This window comes from Notamacropus eugenii, chromosome 4, assembly GCF_028372415.1.
Source record: "Notamacropus eugenii isolate mMacEug1 chromosome 4, mMacEug1.pri_v2, whole genome shotgun sequence".
Taxonomy (NCBI): Eukaryota; Metazoa; Chordata; class Mammalia; order Diprotodontia; family Macropodidae; genus Notamacropus; species Notamacropus eugenii.
Window position 1 is genome coordinate 257,716,745 of NC_092875.1, and position 12,094 is coordinate 257,728,838.

A 12,094-nucleotide genomic window follows, 5' to 3' on the forward strand; every position below is an offset into this window, starting at 1 on the left:
CATTGTCAAGGGCAAAGAAAAACAAGTAGGAAGTTCTATTGCTTTTAGTAACTTCCATGAAAAAGATCCACAGGAAGGCATCCAACAGTTTGGATAGAATGTCTATGGAGGTTTGATAAAAAGAGATAAACAAGAATCTTAAAAAAAAAATCAGGGTGGGAATGCAATTTTTACTAGTGGAGAAAGAGTGGTATAGTAGAAGACCTGTAAAATTTTATCATAAGATCCAGATTCAAATCAGATGTATTTCTCTCTCCAAAGAATATTTCATAGTCCTAGAAAAATACTAAACTATTAAAAAATAAATATGAGGAAACTGAGGTTCAGAGAGATAATGCATCACCCTGGGCAACTCACATGACTTCCCTGGGCCTCTGTTTCCTCATAGTTACTTATTTTATTTTTAATTTAAGGAATAAAACAAGCATTTACACACAGTATAATAAAAAAGATAATTGTGCATGAAACTATAAGCATATTATGTACAACTTGCTATTCCTTATAAATATATAATAAAGCTGTCATGTAATTTTTTTCCTTCCTTCTCCCCCATCCTAGAGATGGCTACCATTAGACACATATGTATGCATACACACATATGTATATATAATTCTACACATACTTCTATTTATCCTTTTTTTCTCTGAATGCAGATGGTGTCTTTCTTCATATGTCCTTTATTTTTAATTTGTGTATTTGTAATAGTTAAAATGTCTTTCATTAGTCATTCAAAGTTGTTCTTAAAATAATATTGCTGTTACTATATACAGTGTTTCTCTTCATTCTGTTCATTTGACTTGTTACCATTTCGTGCAAGTCTTTCCATGTCTAAGATCATTGAACTTATCATTTCCTCCATCACAATTATATACCACAACTTGTATAGTCATTCCCCAATTGATAGGAATCCCTGCAATTTCCAGTTCTTTGCCACCACAAAGACAGCTTCCATAAACATCCCACTGACATTCAAAGTTATAATGACTATTTGTGATTTTCCCTCCATCCTATTTTTATTCACTATTTTGTTTCTCAGCCTCTCTTTTTACACAATATGTTACCTTAACTTCTCCTCTCCCACCCTCTCACTCCCCATTCCACCCATCCCTCCAAGAATCCTCTTTACCCTCTCCCTCTACCATTCCAATCCCAATCCTTACACCCCTCCAAACGTCCCTCCCCCATCTTCTCCCCCTACCCTCCCAAATTCCCATTTACAGACCCTTCTAATAGTCCCTCTCCACTACTGAAATATCAAAAGTAAATGTAGTAACTGAGTACACATTTTTGGCATTTCTATAATGATGCTGTCAGCACTATAGCTTCAGAACCACTGGTTTATAGTCTGAATCTTGATCTGATGGATGGCTCTGGCTAGCTAGTTATCACTATCTCTAGCACCTATAGCCTAATCAGTCATTATAAGTAGTCTTCATTCCCTTAAGACCTCCACAATTGGAGTATTTGACTGAAAAACCCTTTTTTTTCTTGAAATTGGGACATCCTAGAAAAATCTGAGACATATGATCACCACAGTTATTGGGAATTGGAAATTAAGCAAAGGTAACTCAAGGAAAGAGATTTGGAGTCATTGTTTAAGTGACTCAAAATCATGCTAAATGAGAATTGAAGAAACTAGGGATATTTAGTTAGAAAAATAGTTGATTTGGAAGAGGGAAGAGTATATAAAGTAAGAATAATAATTATAGCTATTATTTATTTGGTGCATTTAAGATTTTCAAAGCACTTTACAAATATCTCATTTGATCCTCACAAGTCTGTGAGGTGAGTACTATTACTATCCCCATTTATACATAAGAAAACTGAGCCAGACTGAGGTTAAATGATTTTCCTAGGTCACATGTGAGGTTGCATTTGAACTTGAGTTTTCTTAACCTTAGGTCTGCTGCTTTGTATACTATGCCACCTAGTTGCTTCAGATGTCTGAAGTATAGTTATATAGAAAAGGGATTACTTTTCTTTCCTTAAAAGGACCAGGAAGGGAGGTAGATTTTAGGTCAATATAAAAAACTTCCTAAGAATTAAAGTTGTCAGAAAAATGTAGTAGATAGTGATTTTTCTATTGCTGTAGGTGTACAAATAAAGTCTTTATGTCTGCTTATAAGGATATATGCTTTTGATCAAGCTGGCATTTCATAGAGGAGATTTTTGGCCTAGGTATGGGCTGGGTTAGATGATATTTTAAGATGCCTTCTAACTTGGAGGTTTCATGATTCTGTGAGGTGATTTCCCTCTCCATTTTGTGGTTTTGGCCAATTATATTCACTATAACACAAGATAATATGCTTTAGAACTGGAAGAGATGTTGAAGATCCAGTTCCTAATCTAAGAAAAGTAATATTTCTTTGTGAAGCAGGTTTTGACCATCAGATAAAACATAATCTCGGGGAAAATTGGCCATTCTTTATTTTAGATTTAATCTTTCACTATGAAGGCCACTAGAACATCTTGTTTTCCTTTTTATTTTCTGCCTTATTTCCCAATTGGAAACAGAAAAGCAGAAACAACTACAAGATAGAGCTGATTACCTAACAGGATATAGCTGGTTTTAACAAGTCTTAACCACACCCTTGGGATACTTCAATGAACCACACCCATGACAAAGAAGGCATTAAAAAAAATTATAGGGATAAACTAGCTCTGCAATTAAGGACAGTCTGAGGCAAGATTGCTCAACTGAAGCTGGGCCCTGATGGTACTATCCCTGGGTTAATTCTGAAAAATATTCTAAATATGATTCAGATTTATTAGATAAATGAAAAAGATTAGGTAAGCTAAATTTGCCAAATAATGGGGGGGGGGGGAGTAATCTTCTCTATAGGTGATGGTCAAAAAGATTAAGAATTTTTTTTCAATTAAATGATTGATAAAATAAATGAAGTTATCACTGTGCTTTAATTGAATTTGGCAAAATTAGGCTTCATTAGACCACCTTGTAGAAAGTAGCTTATATAGTGCGTTAGTGTTTGAAAAGCATCTTACAAATATCTCACTTGATTCTAATAACAACCCTGGGTGTTATGATTATCCTCATTTTACAGAAGAGGAAACTGAGGCTGAGAGAAGTCATGCGACTTACCCAGGGTTACACAGTTACCAAGTGGTTGAGGCCAGGCCCATGTTGTAACAGAAGCATATAAACATTCAGAGATAAAGGTACAAATGGACTTTGGAAAAAAAAAACCAGCATCTATATACAGAGAGGATTGGAATGGGGCAAAGGTTCAAATGTCTAATGTACCAGTGGTTACAAACTTTCTGTACTTGATACCAGCCTACATAGTGACTCCGGTCTCTATTATTTTCATTTAAATGGGAATCAAATGTAAGCTTTAACTCCATAGTGATAGCTGCCCTTCTCATTTAATTTAATACTAGAAAACAAGTTTATTTACTATTTTTTAAATCTTGTAACTTTTGTATATATAAACAAGTCACCTTTTTATAATTTAGCAGTAGACTAAGAACCTGTGCCTGCCTTTAGATTTTCCCTAAAAGTCAAGCAATGAACTATGTTTTCAGCAAAATCTTTTGGTTTTATCTGAACGATTTTATGGTTCAAGGCTCTTTAACAATTATGTTACAGAAAGGGTTCTTTTTATACGTTCAATGCCTGGAACAGGGCTTCGCATAGAGTATATGTGTTTCAAAAATTTTAATTGAAATGATTGAATTTAGATATAGTTTTCTCATTCAATTGAGATTCTGTGAGAATTTTCACCAAACAATGAAATTTGCTTGGGAAACTGTGGGATTAAGTAAATTTATTAGATCACTTGAAAAACATTTAGTTGGTTTCTGTTCATGATAAAACATGCTTTCCAAATAAAACACCTGAGACATCACCTCCTTTTATGAAAATTTGTTTTTATTCAGTATTTACAAATCATTCCTTTCACTGAATTGTAGTTAGCTTGCACATGCATATTGGACAAGGATCATGGCAAACTTTTCATTTTGCTGCTGTGGCCTCTAAGTACCTCATTTTATGTCAATGTACTTTTTCAAATTAAGTCCCTAAAATATCCTTAAAAATACTTTTTAAAAATTCCCTATATCAGTGAGAAAATACACCAGTGAGAAAATAGCTAAAAGTCCGACGGCCTTCTCAAATTTTTGTAGCTAACTAGTTAGAATGTGTAAGACCGGATATTTCTATGGTTTATTAACCTCCCTGTTCAATTTTTATTTGTCTTATATCTAGACTCTAAATACAAGGACTAAGCCCTTTTCTTTCTTTTTTTCCCCCAAAATATAACAAATCAAAATGCTGGAATTTGCTTCCCTTTTAGTAGTTATTAAAAGGACATTGCCTATGCTAATAATCTAAAACTTTTCTAACCACCATAAATTTATTTTCTTGAAAAATTAAAAAATTTTTTAAGTTATGCAAAAATACCCACATTTAGTGAACCCAAGGGATTAAAATCATTGAAGGGTTAATGAGGAGCTTGGTATTCAGTGAAACTCACTTATGATAATTACACTCAATTTTCTTCTACTTCAGTACTCCCACATAATTCTTCCTTATGAGTAAGAGACACTTGGGGATATGAAGCAGGGTGAGGATGTCTCTTGCTACAAATGTTTGTTTCCTTCCCATAGTCATAAAATTACTCTGTGTACATATATTCCTTTGAACTCAGTAGAAGTTGTACTTAAGAAAAAATTCACATGTAATTAATAACAATGAATCTACATGCTTTAAATAGTATCATAAACTTTACGATACTTTAACAAAATTAATTTGCACCAATACCCTTCGAATGAAATTTTAGAAAATCATTAATCATGAGGCTGACTCTGTATTACCTCAAATTTTGACTCACTGTTCCAGAATGACTTCATATTGTTGATGTTCATTTTTTAACCACACACACACACACACACACACACACACACACACACACACACACACACGTGCATACCCATATGACAATACCAATATTTGCTCCATAAATTGTGATTGTAGAGACCTAGAAGTAACAATTCTCTTAGGTCCCTGGGTACCATGCAGACCCTAATTTCCTACATCATTGCTCTTGAAAATGGGTCCCACTGACCACTGGTGGTCCATGAAGATCCATCCTCCTGATGATTTGTGAGCTTGTCTCTTGCGAAGACCTGTGACTTAGTCCTGGCATTATCATTAAATTGCTAAGGAACCTGAGGTAGATCATTTCACTGTTTAGAGCCTCAGTTTTCTCATCTGTCAAAGAGGGTGGGTGTACTTAAGGATTTCCAATGCCTCTCCAAGTTCTTGGAGTTTAAGATTTATCTTCTTGGATTTTGGATGTGTACTAGTAATTTAATTATGATATCCTCACTTTTTCACTTTTGTCATTGTCACCAGTGCCTAGTCTAATGCCTGCTGCATAGTAGGTACTTAATATATGCACCTTGATTCATATTTCTCAAAATTACTTAGCCAGTGCCACTTTCATATTTGCTGTTTCACTGCTAATGTCATTTTTCAAAGCGATAATAAGACAGGTGAGATAGGATCAAGTGTTACTCTACTAAGGCACAGCCTGGACAAGTTTGTGCGCTCTGCACAGTTTTGCCAGTGGGTGATTATTTATGTTTGTAGACCATCCCAGAATATTGATTGGATCATTTTGACATTTGGTGCTCCTCCCTTGCCATAGCCTGTTAATTTCAGGTAGACTAGGATAGTTTTCTGAAAGGCTGTAAATATGCCTTTGAAAGTGTACAACTTTCTCGAAGGAAGAAAAAAATCTTCTTTAAGAAAAAAAGAAACACATAACATTAAAATGAAAATAAATTAGTAGTATGTAACCTCTGAAGTGAAATGAATCATTGACAATATTTTGCCTTTGAACAATATGCAAGCACTCTCATTGATGTTATGATGGGATTTATATCTGTGAAAAGCTATAAGTAGCCTGAAATTTTAATTCTTATTGATTAAGAGAATTGATGCATAAACATACCAAAATCAAACTATGCTAATATACGTGTAGGAAAAAAACTACAAAGAAAAGCAGGAAAAAGTAAATTTATTGCAAAATGCAGTTGTTCCTTCCCACCCTACCACTGGCTATTTTCTCCCTTAGAGATCTGTTTTTAAGGACTGAAATGCTAGAAATACAGAAAATAATTGTTTGTATAGATTAATAAGTATTAGCTTATTAATTGGTAGGACATCCTAAATTCTGAATCTTCTGGCATATACACATAATTTCAGTCATGACATGGTCTTCAAAATCACATTAGTTTTAACACAGAATACGAATGATATTTCTGAGAGGTAACAACTAATGATATCCAAGTGCTTTTTTAAAACAGTGGAAATCAACTCAGAACTCCTTTATCTCCCGGAAGCCATTTTAACAATGGCTTCCTTTAGTTGAAGCAGAAATACATCTTTGAAACATAAAATTTTATGTTCACATACATGAACATGAAAGTCAGCAAGCTGTAGTAGATAATAAGCTTGATTTGAAATCAGGAAGATTTGGGTTTAAATCTGATCGCTGACATTTACTACCAGCAGAAGATATGTAACCTCCCTGAACAACTATGACAATGAGTTAAAGATGAGCTGCAATCTGGTGAAGGGAGCTCTTACACCACTAAAATCATTGGTACTTTATGCAATGATGATTAGATGCATACTTCCACTGTTGTTCCTTCCCTAAAACAGCTTTGAGGACAGTGTAGTATAGAAAGTAAAGATGGGGATAAATTAATTGTGCAGCAGTTACTTTTTTCTCTTTACTCAGAAAGCTTTCTCCACAAAACTCCATGTGAATAGCTTTTCATGTAGCTAATTAACCCTTCTTATAGTCTGTCAGTACTACATCTTTCTTTGGAGTTACCATGCAAATAAGATACAGAAATACCTTTGGAAATGTCTTTAGCAAAACAAGTCAGTTTTAGTTATGCCATTTATTATACCTTATCTTTGTTATTTAAAAATGTTATTTGACATATAACATATATATAACATTTCAAAGATCATATGTAAGACAATGAGTAGCATGTGCAATGGGGAAAATACATAGATTTCTCTCTTCTGCTGCAATAACCACTTTCATTTTAAGGAACACATAGACTGGAAATTGCCACCAAGGAGAAAATGAGGCTACAGAAACAAAAAAGCCCAACCAGGCACCCTATTCACTATCTAACCAATTAATTGACCAAGAGAAACCTTTTTTCTAGCTAGAAAACCATCTCCATGACATTTATAGTTTTTATCCATAGATATTTTGAGTCTAATAATAAAAACTCTTAACAAATATTTGTTTAAAATAATTCTGCTCTTTTACAGACTGATATATAATTGAGAAATTTAAAATTTTTAAAAATATTCACTTGAATTATTTTACATGCATACATCAGTTTTAATTTTTTTCATTTTCTGAAAAAACTTCAAAATTGGTTTTGTTTTTATTTGTCTGAATATAAGGAAATTTCAATAATCCCAGTGTTCTTTTCTTATTTTGTTTTGCATTTACACAATGCCTTGTAAACAGAGGGATTTAATAAATTACACGTGCCATATTCTAATGATGAAAATTCAGAGTTGTGAATATATATATGAAGGAGAATTCCACTTATTTCAGGCAAGTTAAGCTCTCTGGGGTAAGATGCTTGAAGCTGACCTTTGGTTTTAAAGTCAAAGAATCCACCAAGTAATACTGGCAGTTATTAGGTAAGGAATAAAACCTGCAATTTCATTTGTATAAAAAACTCTCTGGAGGGGAAATTCCCTCCACTGTGCAGCTCTGTACACCTTCTTTACAGTATAGCCTTAGAGAGTTGCCTAGGGCACTGAGAAGCAAAGGACCACCTAGCCAGTATGTGTCAGAGGTGAAACTTGAACCCAGATTTCTTCATTCTCATGTTAGCTCCAATATTCCTCCCTTCTTTCTCAACTTCCTCTCTTCTTAGATATTAAAATTCTTACATTTATATGAATTAAATCAGAGTGAGAGGACTCATAATCAAGCAAGCTTAAAATCTTACATTTCATTATCCTTGACAATCTATTCATTTCCCAGGTATCTCTATTCATAGAAAAGATACATAGTATACAAGATTGCACAAAATATTCCAAGTGGATCATCACTTGCTTGTTCTGTATTTAAAACATAGAAAAGGAAGACAATGTGTTGTGTATAGTGAAAAAGGGGAATAATTGATAACCTTTTAAAATGAAAACTGTTGAGTCAAACCTTGATGACATTAACCTTTCATAGAGAGAGATGAGGGAAGGACAGAGAGACTGATAGATAGATGGATAGTTAGGTAGATATGAGGAGAGAGAGAAAGAAACAGAGAGAGAGATAGAGAAAGAGAGAAGATTCTGACAAAAATTTTGCAATTTACAATGCCTGTGAAAAACTCTTAAAGAGTTATTTACAATCATCAACTAGGATCATACAATTGAGAGGTGGAAAGGACTAACTCCATACCCCTCATTTGCAAATGAGGAAACTGAGGCCCAGAGAAGTTATGGCTTAATAATACTACTGTTAGCTCACACTTAGAAATTGCAAAGCATTTTACAGACATTTGATTTCACTGACCTCCTAAAGGTAGCATGGGCTAGTAAGTAACAATCAGGTTCTGAACCCAGTCATTTGACTCCAAATTGTGTTCTCTTTCCATAACAACCCACTGCTTCTCATTTTATTTCTTTATGCATGTCTTTGCTAATGTCCTAAATTTGGGTTCCAGATGATCTAAAAACTCAAGTCCCTCTTCATCCTGCTGATCACTGCAACAGCCTACAGAGCCAGCTACAGATCCTTTTCCTTCATAGTTATATGAAAGGACATAGTCTTTAGAATACTTATGCTCTTCATCCTGTCCACAGTGATACACCTTCTGCAGATGAAAAGAAAACCACATTTTATTATTATTTTTTTAAAAACACCTAAACATATTCACATAAAAATAATTTCTTTGATTTACCTTTTATTGTTTAATTTTTAATCAGAGTGTGTCCTCTAATGGATTCCTACATATAAAAAATGCACATGATTGGTCTAAATTATATTCATACTTAAAGTAAATATTTAGCAAATAAATGTTTCTAGTGATTTACAAAAGTATAAATTAAATTATATATCTATTATAAAACTAGCTTGCTTTTTTCCAATCGAACCCACAAATATTTGAGGTTTTTATTTGTCTGCTAACTAAATGCTTTACATATTCAGGGCAGATTATGTGTTCTGTGATATCTACATGGAGCTATAGAACTATAATATTTGAATGCTTTAAGCTGGATAATGTTTACAATCGATGATAAATCTGCACATTAGTCAAAATGAAAAGTGAAAAATCAAAATAATCTTGTCATTAATCATCTGACTGATATCATTAGCTGATGTTAAATATTGTTCTGAGTTCTCTATCCATCACTGAATGTAGTTGATAGCCATATATATTATGTGTTTTTGGGCCAGCTATGTTCTTTAGTGCCAGATGCTTATCCTAAATGCATCAAACATATTTATGTTTGATAAACGTATCATAAATTATATGTTCATCACTATATAAACCTTATTTAGTTTCATATTATTGATAGTATTAAAGCAAGAGAGATTTCAACTGCTTATTTCTCACTAAAACATATGATTGCACACAATTACATTGGAGACCTTTGTCTAACAACACTTTAAAAGGTGATGCTAAAAGTATTTCTTGAAGATAAATCAAGGAAACCATAAGTCATGAGCTATATCAGATGAAACTGTGGCAAAATGTTGTTGAGAGTAACAAGATGACCAGTAGCATCAAATTCACTGAAGTTTGTTATATGGATGATCACGCTATGACATTAAACACACACGCATGTGCATACACACACCCCCCCCACACACACACAATGTGAAGTTGGAATAACAGGAGCTTACTTCACCAAGGCGAGGTTGTGTAAAACTGTGCCAATCAGTGTATGCATATCTTCCAGTATCTACCAGTCCTTGTCCTGATCCTTTGTATGAATCCAATGTCTGATGACCTCCACTTTTGGTTGATTCCAAGGTGTAACCTTTTACCATTTCAAAACTTTGTTGTCCGCCAGTTTTGGTTCCCTGTCCACAAAGTGTCCCAGTGCAGATGTTTGTATTCTGTGTGGGGAGTCTAATATTTGCTTCCTAAAAATAAAATTTAAAAGAATATAAAATAACAACATCCAACCACCTAAAATCATGAGATTCAAAAGTTATTCTCTTAGTTTTTTTGTTTAAAATTCTAATGTGAAATGAAAACAATTAAGGAAGGACCCTTTAAAATGTCAAATATGATAAATATCTATGAACAAAAATAAGGTCTGAATAGCATAGTAAAAGAACAGTGTGGCATTTTATTGATATTTCCATAGATTTAAAGAATTTCATATTATGTCTATAAAAGGCAAAGCTATTTTCTTAAAGTTAAATTATTATTCTAAAAAAATGCTAGATCACATGACCAACAAGAAGGTAGAATGGAAGCTATATGTAATGTCTTCGATGTAAAACCTCAAAATAAAATTATTAGATGGCAGACAATATAGCAATTACAGCAGATTCCATAAGACAAGAAGGCAGAAAATGGCATTTCCACATAAGATTTTTTTTAAAAAGAAAATTAATTAATACCAGAAAATTTTAGCACAAAGCTTTCACTCAGTGCCATTCTCTCAAACAAATCTACTTGCCTACTACAGTGAACACAAGTCACCTCTTGTGAGAGAGGCACCATGGTATGATGAATAGAGGACTGACTTTGTAGTGTAAAAGAACTGAGTTCTAGTCCTGTCTAGGACACATCCAGGTTGTCCACTGTCCTGGTAGAAAGTCACTTAACCTCTCAGTGTCCTTGGCAATCTCCCGCAATGCAAAGTTACAGATCAACGTCCTCCTCGTCTCTTCTTCACAAGCATGACCTCTTCAATCATTTTCTTTCCTTCTCTAATCTTAAATCTCTCTTTATACATTGACTCCTTCCATTTTCCCTATACGTATGGCTAGACCCTTGGGGGAGGAGGAAACACTTCATTTGACTATGCAATTCTCATAAACTATCATCCTATTCTCTATCAGAGTCAAACTATTTAAAATTATCAACAGTCATTGCCATGACTTCCCTGCATCTCACACACTTCATCGTTTCAAAACTTGACTTCTGAATTTACTATTTGATTAGAACTGCTCTTTCCAAGTGTATCATTAATCTATTATTTTCTAAATTATTGGTCTTTTCTCACTATTCACTAGTACTCTTGACCATTCTGTAGTATTTGACATCCTAGATCATCCCTTTTCCTCCAAAACTCATGAGTTTTTTGTTAATTCCACTTGGATATTACATATGTTGTCCAAAGTAAAACATATAAATGTATATATGCATATATATATATCAATTTGATTATATGAAATGAAATTTGATTATATGTTCTTTTATATTACTCAAGTAACTTCTCCCCTTCATAATAATGGCTATGTAAGAGTTGGCATATATGTGTATATCTATAACTATATCATATATAAATCACATATATCAAAATATAAATTATATATCATATTTATACACATACACATGCACACACAATGATATGAATATATATATATCTTTATATGGCTTGATACACATAGAGAGATTACATATGTAAAACACATATTCATATCATGTTTTAAGTCTTACAAAGCATTTTATATTTAGGATCCCATCTGAGCCTTGCAATAACCGTGTGAGGTACATACTACATATTATTTTCATTTTGCAAATGAAATGAGGAAATCCTCTTTGAAGCACATAGCAGTTAAGTGACTAGCCCACATCTGCACCGTTAGTATAAAAGTCAGGACGAGTCTTTCATGATCCCAAGCCCAGAAATCTTTTCATTAATATATACTGCCACTCAGTTAAAGCTAAACTCTTCTACTAAACATTTACTTCAATTGCAGTTACGTGGGGAGAGAGGGGGAAGCCCAATAATTTTCTCCTAATGCCCCATATTCCTGAAAAATTGAGCCAAGCACTGTGTTTATATAATCTATAAAACAATAAAGAAGAAAATATGAACTACTTAAGGAGATCATTGAATGTC

At 33.5% G+C, this 12,094-nt stretch overlaps 1 protein-coding gene across 2 annotated transcripts in view; it reads right to left on the minus strand.

Moving 5' to 3' along the window:
* Nucleotides 1-4,905: 4,905 nt before the first annotated feature.
* DSC1 (desmocollin 1) overlaps nucleotides 4,906-12,094 on the minus strand; it is a 46,142-nt gene continuing 38,953 nt past the window's right edge. Inside the window, exons 15-17 of one of the 2 annotated variants that reach the window (XM_072604472.1) lie at nucleotides 9,915-10,157; nucleotides 8,968-9,013; nucleotides 8,795-8,880 (exon numbers count right to left, since the gene is read on the minus strand). In XM_072604472.1, the coding sequence (XP_072460573.1) occupies nucleotides 8,978-9,013; nucleotides 9,915-10,157 (279 nt within the window). In that variant the 3' untranslated portion in view covers nucleotides 8,795-8,880; nucleotides 8,968-8,977. Of the gene's footprint in view, nucleotides 8,881-8,967; nucleotides 9,014-9,914; nucleotides 10,158-12,094 lie in introns of both variants that reach the window. The other variant, XM_072604471.1, reaches the window with a different exon arrangement.